Source organism: Cyrtonyx montezumae, unplaced genomic scaffold, assembly GCF_038088225.1.
Source record: "Cyrtonyx montezumae isolate F1298 unplaced genomic scaffold, pur_monq_1.0 scaffold_3, whole genome shotgun sequence".
NCBI classification, from domain to species: Eukaryota; Metazoa; Chordata; class Aves; order Galliformes; family Odontophoridae; genus Cyrtonyx; species Cyrtonyx montezumae.
This window is the reverse complement of record NW_027072034.1, coordinates 104,116,300-104,132,951: the sequence shown is the minus strand read 5'-3', so window position 1 is coordinate 104,132,951 and position 16,652 is coordinate 104,116,300. Positions and strand designations below refer to the sequence as shown.

The 16,652-nt window shown below is 37.1% G+C and overlaps 1 protein-coding gene across 1 annotated transcript in view; it reads left to right on the top strand.

Annotated features, from left to right (window-relative positions):
- The window catches only part of SLC13A4 (solute carrier family 13 member 4), a 33,296-nt gene extending 19,906 nt beyond the window's left edge, over positions 1–13,390 (top strand). The window contains exons 9-16 of the mRNA XM_065742653.1: positions 919–1,038; positions 5,411–5,512; positions 6,309–6,410; positions 7,580–7,677; positions 8,763–8,893; positions 9,348–9,509; positions 12,219–12,356; positions 13,076–13,390. Coding sequence (XP_065598725.1) covers positions 919–1,038; positions 5,411–5,512; positions 6,309–6,410; positions 7,580–7,677; positions 8,763–8,893; positions 9,348–9,509; positions 12,219–12,356; positions 13,076–13,213 — 991 coding nt within the window. The 3' untranslated portion in view covers positions 13,214–13,390. The remainder of the gene's footprint in view (positions 1–918; positions 1,039–5,410; positions 5,513–6,308; positions 6,411–7,579; positions 7,678–8,762; positions 8,894–9,347; positions 9,510–12,218; positions 12,357–13,075) is intronic.
- Positions 13,391–16,652: the final 3,262 nt, after the last annotated feature.

Below are 16,652 nucleotides of genomic sequence, written 5' to 3'. Positions count from 1 at the left end.
GAAGAAAAAGAGATATTCATTCAAAAGGTGAAAAGTCATAAAACTTGCTTCAAGTTATTTTTTTGGCTTCTTACAAAGCTGGTTCTCCTAGTGAACCTATAGGCATCATTGGTAACACTTGTTCAGTGTGCAGTGCGGAAGTACGTACAATTAGAAATGTGGCCTTTGCTTCATAGAAGATAGAAAGCAGCTCAGTGCTAAATATTTCCTCTACCACATATGTCCAGAGCTCTCAAAGGCATAAATATCATCTCTGTCAGAAGGCTAATGGAACTTCTCCTCATACACTGATATGTAATCAGGCTCAGACCTGATTCTCATCATCTACTGCTGCCATGGCTGTAACGTTATACTGCATTTGACTTTTTGAAATGGCAGCAGCTATAACAACTAAATTCAGAACCCATCCTTAGCCCAAGAATTTGGATTTCACAGTATTTATGAAGAACTTGCTTTTCTGACACTTCCATCAAATGCACATATCAGACATCTTTATCAGAATCTAGCATACTATAGTGATTATTGTTGTGACCCAGAATAAGACATATATGGAGATTCTGAGTGAAATCATTCTTAGTTCTATTGACACTGGGAAGACTTTGAGCAGTAAACTCAGATGGAGACAGGATTTCATTCCTGATAATTGTAATGATTTTTGACGTTGGATAGAGAATCTAGTCCATCTGATCTTAAAAGTTTGAAGTTCTATCTGGCTCATCTCGGGCATGGTCAATGACTGGCATATTTTGACAAATGGCTTTACTATGAACAAGTGTTTTTACATTTATATACTGATGAAATGTTTCTGTCATGCTATGACAGGTATACCTACATAAATATATGTTTGTGCATCTGTGCATATTGGATGTGTCCTTTTACCATTCTAAACTCTTACATATCATTTTTTTAACTTTACAGCCAATACCCAAATGCTGAAGTGGTGAATTTTGGAACCTGGTTTTTGTTCAGTTTCCCCATTTCCCTCATCATGTTGGTCCTTACTTGGTTCTGGATGCATTGGTTGTTCTTGGGCTGCAAGTAAGTGCAAGATGTTCAAGATGCATTGATTACAAAAGCACGGCATCACTGACCTTACCATAGTGGATCTCATAAGAGCTTTTCTAATTCAAAGCTAAGGTAGAACTTCCGTCTTGACAGAAACAATTATAAGAGGAAATAGTATTTTTCAGTTGTGACAGATAAACATCAATTCACATTATCGTTCCTCAAGAGTGAAGTGCTTAGGTATTGCTGACGGAAATCTTTATTCAAATGATTTTTATTTAAACTTTCATAACTGTGTCTCATTATGGGCTAAAAATCTTGACAAAAGACCTTTTGAAAAAAATACAACTGAAAAGATTAATAAAAAAAAAATACTGGCAATTGAACAAATTACTTTTCAGATCTGCCTCCAGATAGATGAAGTTACTATAAGACCAGTTATAATTAATGGTAAACAAACTCCATTTATATATATATGATTTTAAAGGAAAAAGATCACTCAGACTAAGAGGTAAATAACCCTTGATACCAGCAAGTCCCTGGGTCCCAAAACAAGAACAATTTTTAGACTCCTATATCATTTGTATTGTGTATTCTCTTTGCAGAGGCACTCAGCAAAGTTAATGAAAATTGACAAAGTATGTGCATTTAGAGTGGATTAGTTAATCTACATTAAATTGTGTTGCATACATATTTATTCAGAATTAAAGTGGCCTTAATTTGATTTAGTTTACTCTTAAAAGTAAGATGAACTGACATCACTAATTTATTTCACCTACAACAATGAATAAAATGATAATCGATTCTGCTTGCTGCTGACCTTGAGTAGATTTGAAGAGGTAATTTAAAGGTGAATAACTTCCACGTCCTTCAGAGAGTCTCCTGAGCCTTTTAGTTCCAAATTAAAAGGCTAAAATCTTTCTTTTTCTTTCTTTCTTTCTTTTCTTTCTTTCTTTCTTTCTTCTTTCTTTCTTTCTTTCTTTCTTTCTTTCTTTCTTTCTTTCTTTCTTTTCTTTCTTTCTTTCTTTCTTTCTTCTTTCTTTCTTTCTTTCTTTCTTTCTTTCTTTCTTTCTTTCTTCTTTCTTTCTTTCTTTCTTTCTTTCTTTCTTTCTTTCTTTCTTTCTTTCTTTCTTTCTTTCTTTCTTTCTTTCTTTCTTTCCTTCTTTCCTTCTTTCCTTCTTTCCTTCTTTCCTTCTTTCCTTCTTTCCTTCTTTCCTTCTTTCCTTCTTTCCTTCTTTCTTTCCTTCTTTCTTTCCTTTCTTTCTTTCTTTCTTTCTTTCTTTCTTTCTTTCTTTCTTTCTTTCTTTCTTTCTTTCTTTCTTTCTTTCTTTCTTTCTTTCTTTCTTTCTTTCTTTCTTTCTTTCTTTCTTTCTTTCTTTCTTTCTTTCTTTCTTTCTTTCTTTCTTTCTTTCCTTCTTTCCTTCTTTCCTTCTTTCCTTCTTTCCTTCTTTCCTTCTTCCTCTTTCCTTCTTTCCTTCTTTCTTTCTTTCCTTTCTTTCTTTCTTTCTTTCTTTCTTTCTTTCTTTCTTTCTTTCTTTCTTTCTTTCTTTCTTTCTTTCTTCTTTCTTTCTTTCTTTCTTTCTTTCTTTCTTTTCTTTCTTTCTTTCTTTCTTTCTTTCTTTCTTTCTTTCTTTCTTTCTTTCTTTCTTTCTTTCTTTCTTTCTTTCTTTCTTTCTTTCTTTCTTTCTTTCTTCCTTCTTTCCTTTCTTTCCTTCTTTCCTTCTTTCCTTCTTTCCTTCTTTCCTTCTTCTTCCTTCTTTCCTTCTTTCTTTCTTTCTTTCTTTCTTTCTTTCTTTCTTTCTTTCTTTCTTTCTTTCTTTCTTTCTTTCTTTCTTTCTTTCTTTCTTTCTTTCTTTCTTTCTTTCTTTCTTTCTTTCTTTCTTTCTTTCCTTCTTTCCTTCTTTCCTTCTTTCCTTCTTTCCTTCTTTCCTTCTTTCCTTTTCTTCCTTTCTTCCTTTCTTCCTTTCTTCCTTTCTTCCTTTCTTCCTTTCTTCCTTTCTTCTTTCTTCCTTTCTTCCTTTCTTCCTTTCTTTCTTCCTTTCTTCTTTCTTTCTTTCTTTCTTTCTTTCTTCTTCTTTCTTTTCTTCTTTCTTCTTTCTTTCTTTCTTTCTTTCTTTCTTTCTTTCTTTCTTTCCTTCTTTCCTCTTTCCTTCTTTCCTTCTTTCCTTCTTTCCTTTCTTTCCTTCTTTCCTTCTTTCCTTCTTTCTTTCCTTCTTTCTTTCCTTCTTTCTTTCCTTCTTTCTTTCCTTCTTTCCTTCTTTCCTTCTTTCCTTCTTCCTTCTTTCCTTCTTTCTTTCTCTCTCTCTCTTTCTCTCTCTTTCTCCCTTCCTTCCTTCCTTCCTTCCTTCCTTCCTTCCTTCCTTCCTTCCTTCCTTCCTTCCTTCCTTCCTTCCTTCCTTCCTTCCTTCCTTCCTTCCTTCCTTCCTTCCTTCCTTCCTTCCTTCCTTCCTTCCTTCCTTCCTTCCTTCCTTCCCTTCCTTCCTTCCTTCCTTCCTTCCTTCCTTCCTTCCTTCCTTCCTTCCTTCCTTCCTTCCTTCCTTCCTTCCTTCCTTCCTTCCTTCCTTCCTTCCTTCCTTCCTTCCTTCCTTCCTTCCTTCCTTCCTTCCTTCCTTCCTTCCTTCCTTCCTTCCTTCCTTCCTTCCTTCCTTCCTTCCTTCCTTCCTTCCTTCCTTCCTTCCTTCCTTCCTTCCTTCCTTCCTTCCTTCCTTCCTTCCTTCCTTCCTTCCTTCCTTCCTTCCTTCCTTCCTTCCTTCCTTCCTTCCTTCCTTCCTTCCTTCCTTCCTTCCTTCCTTCCTTCCTTCCTTCCTTCCTTCCTTCCTTCCTTCCTTCCTTCCTTCCTTCCTTCCTTCCTTCCTTTCTCTCTCTTTCTCTCTTTCTCTCTTTCTCTCTTTAAATTTTATTTATTTATTTAATCTTCAGTGGAAACAAGCCCTAACACACAACCTTCAATCTGCTTTTTCAAATAAAAGTCACTGAAATTCCACACTGCATCCAAGACCTCATGCTGATTAATGTTTTTGTAGATAATACCAGAGACTGAACCACTATTGACTTCTTGAGAAGTGCTGGTTGGTTCTAAACCTCTTAAATCTTTGTTCATTTAAAGTCATTAAAGAATGTGTTATGTTAAGCATGCGGATACAATGCTATAACTTCACATACTTCTAAGCCTAGCAACACTGAGAACATGTTGGAACAGCTGTTAATGCTTATACGTAAATATTTATTGAATTCCTGCAATGTTCGTGTTGTGTGTCCTTCCTGCTAGGAAGTCCAGTGTTGTCAATCTGACTTGGTCTGATTGAAACATTTCAGACTTTAATTGTACTTTCTAGGCTAACTCAAAGGATGGGGAATAGACCCAGCAAATTATTATTGCCAGAAAAGCAGAGTTAGGAGTAGAATTGTCCTTGTAGAAGTGGCCATAAAAAGCATATTCCTTTTCTCTTCCCGCAGCTGCATTACTGCTAGTGAATTTTTACTGGAGTCTAAGAGCAAAGTTTGCAAGGAAAATTAAATATGTGCACAAGAGTGTTAAGTGTGCTTAAAACAAGAAACACATAGCTGCTCAGTTGAAAGGGACATGACAATTGTTTGAGATATTTTTGTTAATTGAGAGATGGTCTACCTGCATCTTCAGCTACCCAAACTCTGTAGATAATTTGACCTTTATCAAACGCACCATTTAGACACTGTGGTAACATAGCTCTCTCTTGTAGGGCTAAGAATTAGACATTAAAATAGCAGAAACTTAAAAAGCAGACCATTTCACTCTCAGCATACTTTTTTTTTACAGCTGCTGCAACCTATTTTAGGCTGGCTTAGCTGCAGAAGGTTCCCAACCCACCCCATACATCTCTGCCTAGTAGATGGTACAGCTAGAGCAAAAAAGCAGGGTTGTGCCCCAAAGCATAGCAAAGGGACACAACAGGAAAGAATTAAAAAAAAAAAAAAAAGCTTAACTGAACTTGAAAGTATATTGCTTTCAAGTAGGTATGCCTAGGTATTGCTATAGCATGAAGGCTAAGCTGCATAAACTAGGTGCTTTGCCTAATTCCCATATAAATGTACAGCAGGTTTAAGTGCATTCAAATATTAAATGCACTTGTGCTTGTCTTTACCTGGCAGAAGTACAGACATTTTTCACCAAGAGAAAGCACATTGACTGTCTTGGTCTCTGTGGCAGAGGCAATGTGGTCTTGCTCTTGGTTTGGAAACTGATAGGAAGGGTAAAAGGTCACAAGCAATAGTTTCCCTTCCTGTTGCCTCAGGCCTTGCCCTGATCACAACTTTACCCAAGAAGAATGGCAACTGGAGTTATCAGTTTTTTCTTTATTGTTATTTCATTACAGCTTTCCATTTCACTCAATGCCTTTGTCTAATTTTATTGTGCTATTTACCTCAGTTTTAAGGAAACCTGTTCTGTGAGCAAGAAGAAGAAAACCAAACGGGAAGAAATGTCAGAGAGAAGAATTCATGAAGAATATAAGAAACTCGGAAATATCAGGTGAAACAGACATCAGGAATTTCATAGAACCACAGAATGCACTGGGTTGAAAAGGATCTCAAGATCACCTAGTTTCAACCCCCCTGACATGGGCAGGCTCGCCAACCACTAGACCAGGCTGCTCAGAGCCACACCCAGCCTGGCCTTGAATGCCTCCAGGGATGGAGCATCCACAACCTCTCTGGGCAACCTGTGCCAGTGTGTCACCACTCTCTGAGTGAAAAACTTCCGCCTAACATCTAAACTAAATCTCCCCTGAGTTTAAAACCATTCCCCCTGATTCTATCACTATCAACCTGTGTAAACAATTTGCCTTTCTAGGCAGGACTATGTGCAAAAATATTTGTCTGGAATTACATTTTGATTTGCAAATATTTATATATATTGATATAAGCTTAATAATATATGCTTACTGCACTTTTTAAAAGATTCAATATGAAGTGCTTACAGCAGGATAGAAACATGAGCTTTACCTTGTTACCACATTTCACCACATAATAACACAAACACATAACAAACATTTAGAAATATTTTCCTTTAGTACCTGCCCATGAGAAACTGAATTGAAAATAAAGATAATTATATTTTTAGCACTTTTTAACTGAGTTTATCTGGTTATCAGTTGAGAACCAAACATAGCATTCCTTAATTCAAATTAATTTTCTTTTCTGATTTCCTTCTTTTTTTTTTTAACTTCTATTATGATAACCTTTCTCATTCTTTACTTCTTCTCAAATCTGCTCTCAGGTTTTCATACTGACACCTATATAGTTAGTTTGTTCGATCTTGTTTCTAGCTATCCTGAGATGGTGACTGGATTTATCTTCATCTTGATGACCTTGCTTTGGTTTACTCGTGAGCCTGGCTTTGTACCAGGCTGGTCGTCATTTTTTGAAAAGTAAGTGAAGTTCTTCAAGCAACTACATCTGCAGACTTTATGTCATAAGTTTTGTCTATAAGATGTTATTATCCACTTTTAACAAAGTAGTAAAAACAGAAGTTTTTGTTTAAATTTTAGAATTTTCATTTTTTAAACTACAGCTGTTTACACAGCAGCAAACTGTTTTCTTCTTTATGAGTAAGGCAGATGGAACTAAGCAGGCAAATTAAAGCATATTTCCAATGTAAAAAGTGGGAAGGACAGATGCTGAAGTTTAATGCATTCATAGAGATGCTACCACTGGAATATACTGATGGTATTATTCAAATTGTTAGGTTTTTTTTCAATTTTATATTGAAAGAACAATATTTTGACAGAACAATATATTTTTGAGAAAATAAAGTTAATCAAGAAAATATCTATTTTCGTTGAATATTAGACAGAAAAGTGAAACAAGTAATGTTATTGTTTTAGTTGTAAATAATACTGAAAAATAAATCTAAGTAACTTTAACAAACAGTACATAACAAAGACTATATAAATTATTTTTTCTTCAAATTTCTACTGCATAAAATTATTTTAATACGTTACCCCAATTTTGCTTTAAAAATGGTCTTTACTTTTGGGATTTCATCAGCGTATTTGAAATTTGACACATCTCAAAGTATTTTATCAAACTGAATTTTAGTTGTTTAATTAAATAACACAGTTGTTCATTTCTAAGGACCATTTAGGCTTGTCTTTTCCCGAGAATGGGTTTTACTCTTTACTGATCTAGTAAATCTTTTATCTTTAATCTTTACTGATTCTAGTAAGCTTATTTTTTTCTGCATATATAAATTAATAAATTTTTAAACAAAAAGGGATCTCTTTTTTCACTAGAATGTTAAAAAATATTGATAATGACTGCAGTTAGCTAATGGATAGATATTTCTGTATTGAATTAAAATCATATCTGTATCCTTGGTGTGAAGATATATTTTTCTAGAAGGTTGTTGCTGAGACTTCAGATGTGGAAATACAAATTCAGCTCTAACTGCTTGAGCAGGAGGTTGGACCTGATGATCTCCAGTGGTCCCTTCCAATCTCAGCCATTCTGCAATTCTGGGATTCTGTAATTGTTAGGAGCTAGATTAGGAAAGCTTTGTAAGTGGGTTTTTATGATAACTCCACTGCTTCTTTCTTAGGAAAGGTTTCCGGACTGATGCCACTGTTTCTGTTTTTCTTGGTTTCCTCCTTTTCCTCATTCCAGCAAAAAAACCATGTTTTGGAAAAAAAGAAAAAGGTAAAGTACATGTGGCAAGAAAGATGTCTGGCAAGTTTTTCTTTAATTATATTTTTCTGGTCTCTGCAAATTATTTGAAGAATACATTTTAATTGTGGAAGGGTAGAGGTATTTCTTCCAATACCCTCACAATAAACTCATTTTGTTTTCTTTTACTTTAATCTCATCTTGCAGATTACCAACTGGTTTTATCTGTATTTAGAGTTTTCAAAATTTGAGAATGAGTTTTAGGAAAGGTTGAGAGCTATAATAGAGAGATTTGCAAAATTGGCTGAATGTAAATTCTAGTAAATAGTTTAGTCATTATTTGCATGGAAGAAGTAAATAATCTCAGAAAGAAGATGTAAAAATGGTAACAGTTGTTACTGTCTGACAATTGTAATTTTTGGCACTGCTCCTCTTGTGCTCTTTCTAGTAATGATTAATATTTCACGTTCATTGTTGATGGTGTTCAAAAGTGCTGATCAGTTTGCTGTGCCAGACTTTCAGCAATCATTTATGAAAGTCAAATTTCCTGCATAGTGTTATGTAAAAATTACAAATGGGTATAGACATGTTTGGTTTTTATACTGAAATACATGCAAAACATAGGAAAAATAACACCTTCTGTCTTTTACTTCTATAATATACTCATGCATCTAAAGAAACAATGTCATCAGCTAAAACCTAGGAACATAAATGCACTTTAATAAGTTTCATGACTTAGTGGAGAGAGCAAGTGCCTTCCTTCCAGAAAACAATCCCACTGTATCTCCACCTTTGTAATGTACAGATAATTTGCACATGCATATACACAACAGAGAAGACAATCTCTTGAAAAGCGGTAGCATAAAGCAGAAGGGTTTACAACTATTCACATCAACATAGCAGCCAAGGAATGTTCAGGATATTTGGAATGAGTATGATGCATTTTCTGAAGCTGAGATAACCAGAGAAACAAGATAAGCTCTTTTTCACCTCTCATAGACAGTTCTCAAGATAACTACCAGGAGTATTATGTTATTACTACTAGTATGAAATATGCAAAGATCTTTGCATAAAATCCAATTCAGTGTTGAGCATGCACATGCATTGTTTTGATATAGGAGATGCTGCTAGGTCAACAGATACCAACACACTGGACCCCATCATCACCTGGAAGGACTTCCAGAAGACCATGCCCTGGGAAATTGTAGTGTTGGTTGGAGGTGGTTATGCTTTAGCAGCTGGATGCAAGGTACAGTCATGCTCTTAGTGTTGATAAGACAAGCCATGCTCTGGGCTGCATTGAATATAGCTCCTTGCAGTACAGTTTATGAATACACACCTAGCTCTCCTGCAGACACCTCTCTGTAGGCAACTAAATCTGCATACCTTCATCTCAAAATTCTATTAAGATCATGCAATCCTTCATTACCGTCTTATAATACTTCGCATGCTGCAGAAAGGGAAAAATATCAGCCTTGGTTGTTATTATTAACTGTCAAACATATATCTGTGGTACTATGGACAACTCTTTATTAGACATCACACTGAATTCTGGTTCACTAAAAAAAAGGTATTGGAGAAAAGATTTATCTAAATTTTGTTTACTTGCTGGTGGCCTTCTCTTATGCAAACCATTCTGAAGAAAACAATCTGGTTGACAAACATCCTACTTAGTCATTCATGTGCTTCTGTTCTTTCCTCAGATCTCTGGCCTCTCTACATGGATTGGACGCCAAATGCTGTCCCTGAGCAGCCTTCCTTACTGGGCTGTAACTCTACTGGCCTGCATTTTAGTGTCCCTGGTAACAGAGTTTGTTAGCAATCCAGCAACCATAACCATATTTCTGCCTATTTTATGCAGCATGGTGAGTACAAACAACAGTAGTTTTAGTCTGTTGTTTCCTGTTAGATCTGCAGCACTCAGTTTGCACAAAAATTAGCCTCCAATCCCATCCCCCCATCCCCACCCTCCCACACAAATAATAATAATAATAATAATAATAACAACAACAACAACAACCCTCACAAGAACAACCTGAAAGGTAGTTTTAGTCCTGATAAATTTATTCAAGACTTCTAAGACTGTATAAAAATATAGCTCCTGCCATGAGGGATAGATAGTCTAAATACAAGGAAAGGTGACCATGCAGTTGACAAGATAGTGGAGTCTAAATACATCTTCAAATATCAATGTTATTTTAAATATGTTATTCATTAGTTAGTAGTCACCCATTCACCACATATAAGGAAAGACTAGTAATGAATTTCAGATCAAATTAAAATGAGATCAAGGGGATGATCTGGTAAGTGTACTATCATACAACATCAAAAGAAGAGATTATTGTGAGGAACAGAGAAAAAGTAAGGATACTGATGTTAAAGGCAGAGAAAAAAGATGCAAATTTCATTCTGTACTGGAATAGCAGTTTCAGAAAACTGTCTCGTTTCTTTTCTTTTATGTAATGTGAAGCTTTTCTTACTAAGACTGTAGAACTTGAATTGTTACCTGCTATAACAATTTTATGAGATTGTCCCTAAGTACATCATGTGAACAACTCTGAGGTAATATGAATATAGGGTTAGATGAAAATAAGTAATTGTGTTAGTATGGCTTATGAGTACAAATTTACCTCTGTGCTTCACAGAGACCCTTCTAAAAAGAAATTTAGAGTGGTAATCTACTTTCAGTAGTCTGAACTTCCATCTTAAGACAGGCTTTCTTCTTTTGACCCTGAAAGTAACCAGGAGATGCTTTCCTCTTAACCTTGTGCACACACTTTCCCTCTGCCATAGAACTAGGCTACAGCAACACAGACTAAAATGCAAAAATTCACCACCAGTGAAGGCTCTAATGCAAGAACAATTCTTTAGACTGCTCTAAAAATCCATTCCACCCGTACTACCTCCTCACAGTGCAAATTGGTACTACAAACAGCTAGGTCCCAGATGAATGGAGGCTTCCCATGTGATTTCCATCTACAACAAAGAGTATCTGGGGAACTACGGGCCTGTCAGGATGACTTTGGTGTCAGGAAAGTTTATGGAATAGATTGTCTTGAGTGTGATTCCATGGTATGTGCAGGACAGTCAGGAAATCAGGCCCAGAAAATGTGGGCTTGTGAAAGACAGGTCCTGCCTAACCAACTTCATCTCCTTTCATGACCTGGTGTCCCACCTTGTGGATGAGAAATGTAGTCTATTTAGATAGAGTTCAGTAAAGCATTTGACACTGTCTCCCACAGTATCCTCCTGGAGAAAGCTGGCAGCTCATCAGGCTTGGGCAAATACACTCTGCTGAGTAAAAAACTGGCAGGAAGGCTGGGCCCAGAGTGCTAGTGAATGGAATTAAATCCAGCTGACAGTCAGTCATGAGCAGTGTTCCACAGGGATCAGTATTCAGGTTTGTCCTGTATAATATTTTTACTGAATTTATATATTTATTAGTTGATTGGAGGAAGGGAATCTGGGGGTGCCTGTTAGTGCTAGGCTGAATAAGAGCCAGAAGTCTGCCTAGATGGCAAAGTCCAAAGGCATACTGGCTTGTGTCAGAAATAGGGCAGCAAGCAGGAGCGGGGAAGTGATTGTCCCTGTGTATTCAGCAGTGCTAAGGTTTCACCTCGAATACTGTGCTCAGTTTTGGGCCTCTCACTACAAGAAGGAAACTGAGGCCCTGGAGGATGTCCAGAGAATGGCAATGAAGCTGATGAGGAGTCTGGCTGCTGAGGGAACTGGGATTGTTCAGTTTGGAGGAGAGGGAACTCAGAGGAGACCTTATAGTGTTCTATGACTCCCTGAAAGGAGGTTGTTGTGAGGTGGGAGTTGACTTCTCCCAGATAACAATGATTGGATGAGAGGGAATGGCCTCAAGCTGTGCCAAGGAACGTTTAGGTTGGGTATTAGGAAACATTTCCTCTTCAAAAGAATAGTGGGGCACTGGAACAGTCTGTCCAGAGAGGTGGTTGAGTGTTTGAGAAATGTGTAGATGTGGTACTTTGGAACATTGTTTAAGTAATATTGGTGGTAGGTGAAAGGTTAGACTAAATGATCTTAGACATCTTCTCCAACCTTAATGGTTCTATAGTTCTTTCTTAACCACTGTTAGGAAGACTTTACAGAATGGTTTCAGTATCTTCTGTGGCTGAAATATCGACATTCATAAAGACAATGTCTTGCGATCTCTCTTGTAGGAAGACTGAAGCAGTACTCAGTGATCAGATCAAGAACACACAGCACAGAGTAACATGGGGAACAAGTAGGAAAAAGACAAAGGATGGCGTAACAGTAGCAATCTCCAACCACTGTGGAGTTATTTCAGTGTTAAATAGCTCAATCCTCTGAGAAATCCTCTGAGAGTTACCAGCTCTAAATTACACCACTATCCCACCTATTAAACAAAAACACTTTCATGATTTTGTGTAGAAATGAGGGAGCTGAGATTATTATCTTAGATTGAGATTATTACCTTATTATCTTTATATAAAGCAGAGAAGGTTTTTTTTTTTTTTTCAACTTATTTATGAGCACTGGCTTTTACTGGTTAAGTAAAACTTCTCTCCCTGCTCCTCTCCTTCCAGTCAGAAACCCTGCTTATCAATCCTTTATACACCCTGATTCCTGTCACCATGTGTATCTCCTTTGCGGTGATGCTGCCTGTGGGTAATCCTCCAAATGCCATTGTCTTCAGTTATGGGCATTGCCAGATTAGAGATATGGTGAGTCCTGAGATTGGGTATATCATCCCGTGCTTCACGCAATCCCTATACCTTGTACCCATGCACAACAGCCACTAATAATGATGATGGTATTGGTTTTTATATAAAATCATAGCTATCTTCTCTCCTGATATGCCACAGAGCTGGCTATGCATATTTATCATGTTTATTTATTTATTTATTTTTATGAATATAATGATCAAACAGGTATCAAAGAACAGGAGTACACAAGACTTTGTGCTGACCTGTTAGGACAAGCACAACGGCAGTTGCAGAAGAAGCAGACTGAACAGTAGAGTGCTTGGGGAAGTCAGGAGAGTACAAGAAATCAGTTTTATCATGTAGTTTCATGCTAAATCACACGATTATCACTAATCATGCAGTTATCCCTTTTCTATGTGTTGTTTAAAATCCATTCTGATTACATGCTTGAAAAGTTCAAGCAATAAACTAAGCAGTTTTCTGATGAGCTGCATCAGCCTCTGACTATCACTCCTAAATAGTCTCACAACATACACTCTGATACGTAATACTCAGTCCTTTTTTTTTGTTGTTGTTGTTGTATATGTATTTTATTACTATATATATAAGTAAGTATACATACATACAAATATGTTCTTCACCATGCCCACTGTTACTTTCTTTTCCTTCTCTGTTTCTTTTTTAACTGGTTTTGACCAAGTATCACTGATGCACTCTGATATATTCTGTTTTTGCAGGTGAAAGCTGGCTTGGGAGTTAATCTGATTGGTCTGGCTGTTGTCATGGTGGCAGTCAACACGTGGGGAATTAGACTCTTCCAGCTGAATACCTTTCCAGAATGGGCAGCAGTAAGCAATGTCACTAGCCAGACATAATCTCACACACACACCAAAAAAAAAAAAGTAGTATAAGACCAAAGCGAGTTTGGACAAAATACTAAATAATTTGTGCATGCAAAGAACAAAGATCCAGGGCAAAATGACAAAGAAAACTCACAGGGAGATCTTCTGCATAACTTTTTCAGTTCTGAAAGTCAAGTGTGAGTTAAAAGGAGAGATTAGTTTTCCTTTATTGCTGGTTACCCCAAGATACCATAAATCTGAAATAAAAACAACTAAAAACAACAAGAAAAAAACCCACTTCTTCGAATTCACAGTCTTTTCATAGTCTAGATAAGTATGTAAGAGTTATAAGACTGGTGAAGTTGGGCTCCAGTACAGAATACAAGTATACATAAATAGTATATTAAAGAGTTGACTATTCAGCTTTACTGTTGACACCTACAGAGTGTGAAAAGCAACTCTTCCTTCCAAACTCAGTTTTCTAAGTTAGCTTCTTGATTGCAAATTGTTCTTCTTCTTTTAAGCTAAATCATCAGCATGTTGGAAAAAAAAAAAAACACTCTGCCGGTTAATTGATAGGGCCTTGAAAGAAGTACAGCTACCAATCTTCAGGTACATTTCAAAGGGATATCAGGAACTGCAAAAGAGACAAGATGGAGAAGTCTCCTGGGCAGAAGTGTTGTGGGTTTTTTTGTTTTGTTTTGTTCTGTTTTCCACAGCACTACTATGAAGTTTCCAGTACTGCAATACTTGCAATCCCCAATACAAAGTTTTGATTAATATCTTCTCTCTTTATTACTGCAGTGAGAGCTTCTTCAGCAAAGAAAACTGTGACCAGAAAAACATTATCTGGTCAACAGACTCAACACTCTCCTCCCTTTGACTCAGATTAGATAATTAGGCACTTACAACTTCCCTGACTGAGGAAGTAACATTTCTTCCAAGATAGTGCTGCTCTATGAGTAAGAAGGGAGTGGGCCAAAGTGGAGTTGCTCTGGCATAGCTCCTCATCGTACACAGTCACTTGAACATCACAACCACCCTGCTCTCTAGCAGCTCAGAGAACAGGAATTTCAGTCATGGGAAACTGTCAGATTAGGCAGGTAATTAGCAGAAAACAAGGTCAATCTCTTTATCATTTGCAAAGTAGACATTCTGCTTTTCTGACTGGATCCCTGTGACACCTAGTAAGCGCTCTCTTGCATTATGAACTGTTTTAAATCTTTTTAATGGCAGTGCCTTTAAGCTGTGTTTTAAGGTGATTGGTCTAATATAACCACACTCTGCATATATACTTTAATAAATTTGTATGCTTTCTGCATATAATCTAGGCTCTCTAGATGTTAGTGTGAATACTTGTTCCGCATAAATAAGATGTCAATAAAATAAATTATTCACTACTGCATATTTTTGTGCTCTATGAGAATATAAATAAGACACATTTCTCCTCACAACCCAACAAGCCCTTAGAGAAGCAGCGCTGAGACAGCAGGAGCTTCTGGTTTATGGCTTCCATCAAAACAGAGAGATCCCACAGTTTTTTCTTGTAAATAAACACATGCAATAAGAGGTCTTAGGTCTGCAGAGGAGGAGCAAAATTGGAAGATCACAAAAGCACTTCTTAGCAAAAGCAGAAGGCAACACTGTTTAGCAGAACAATACCTATTCATATTGCTTCCTGTAAACTTGTTTTGAAAAAAGAGCATTGCTGTAAATCCATGGCTCAGTGAATCCCTGCAGCCTCCTATTCCATGGAAGTTGGCCTTTGTCTTACTTCTCACCTCAGTTCTTTCATTCCTCTTCCCTTAGTCTGCCGCTGCCACACTGCAGCATGCACAACCCATAGGGCACCTCTGGGATCCAGTCCTACACTTTGTGCTGGCTCCCTTCTCTGAGCAGCCTCCTGCTCTCCAAGTAGCAGCTGCTTCCAGCACAGACTGCAATGCCCATCCACCAATATGGACAACACTCTCCAGGAGCAAGTGCTTTTGAGAGCTGGGTGGCTGCAGTACCAAGGATAACCACATGCACAATGTGCCAACATCTCTTTGTTCACAGTCCCCGAAGTTACTTTCCACCATTCTTCCCCTGACAACTCCTTCTGGCTGTTTTGTTTGTTTGTTTGTTTGTTTTTCCCCAGGCATCAGTTGCTCTGCGCTCCTAATCCTTTTCACTTCACTCTCCATCCACTACCACCCTCAAATTGCTTAGCTGCTCAGCCGCAGATCACTCGCCACTGCTTAATACCTGTTTCTTGGCTCAGCTCCACTCCCATCAGGCCTCATTATCTCACACAGCTCCCAGAGGATAAGAACACAGGATATTCTTTTTTTTGAAAGAGAGAAAAGCAGCTAGCTTTCCAATCAGCTTTAGGGAGATCTAGGCTTACTCAAAAATCAACAGAGTATCCACCAACACTCCTTAGTAATAACACCAATAACACTAGGTCAAAGGAAATTGTTTGATGCTGTGTTGCACATCTAAAGCAATATTTCATTCCTTCAGAAACATTTCCATGAGCCTCAGGCATAGTTTTGAGTCTCACGGGACTGATGTCAAGGCTTTTGGAGTGAACTTTGACAAGGACTTTTCCCAGGAGCCTTCACTCTTGTATTGGTGCTCTCAGCACATTTTGAGGTCGTCAGCTGCTGGCACTTGTCACTGTCACATCCCAACATGAAGGCAATGTGCCACACTGGCACTTTTTTCATACCAAATACATCACAGCACAGCCTCATTCTCCTCTTAGATGTACATATACAATTCCCTTACTTTTTCTGAGAATGAGAACATGAGAACAAGTTTAGCTGCAGAACCTGGATCTCAGAGGAAAAAAAGTGAGAAACTTTAATTGATAATATATAATGTCATCAAACTTATGACTTGTCTCTACCAGTAACAAAGGTGAAGACTTTTCTTCAGAGGAAAAATAAGGATGATTTCAAATTAAGATTTCCAGAAGCTTTCAGCATTCATCAGACCATAAAAACAGAAGCTCTGTTTTCTGGCAAGAATTTAAAATTCTTATGCAAAGAGTATAATCAACTAGTAACTGTATACTATTTTATCTGTTTTATGTTACCTCTTACTATAATTCTATTAAAGACATCTATTTTTGTTGTGTTTTTTTTTTTTCCTCTGGAAATATAAAACCCAAGCAATTCCATACAAGTAAACAGATTTATACTGAACAAATCTTAACGCTGTAGCTGATAAAATAACATTTTACTTCTCAAGAAAAAAAACAAAGAAACAATAAAACGGGGTATGATAGCTGTACATTTACAGGGACTGTTCAACTCTTTCTTGCTTGCAGAAAATCTGAATGATAGTATCATTTTTTGCAGTTATTAGTATCTTGCTACTTGGCTTGCACCTTTGATCCCAAAAGTGTAGTTCACAGAGAAAGGTGATGAAATCAGTGTGATGAAAGATTGCAAAACCCCTGTTTTCACACAGAAAACCAACAGTA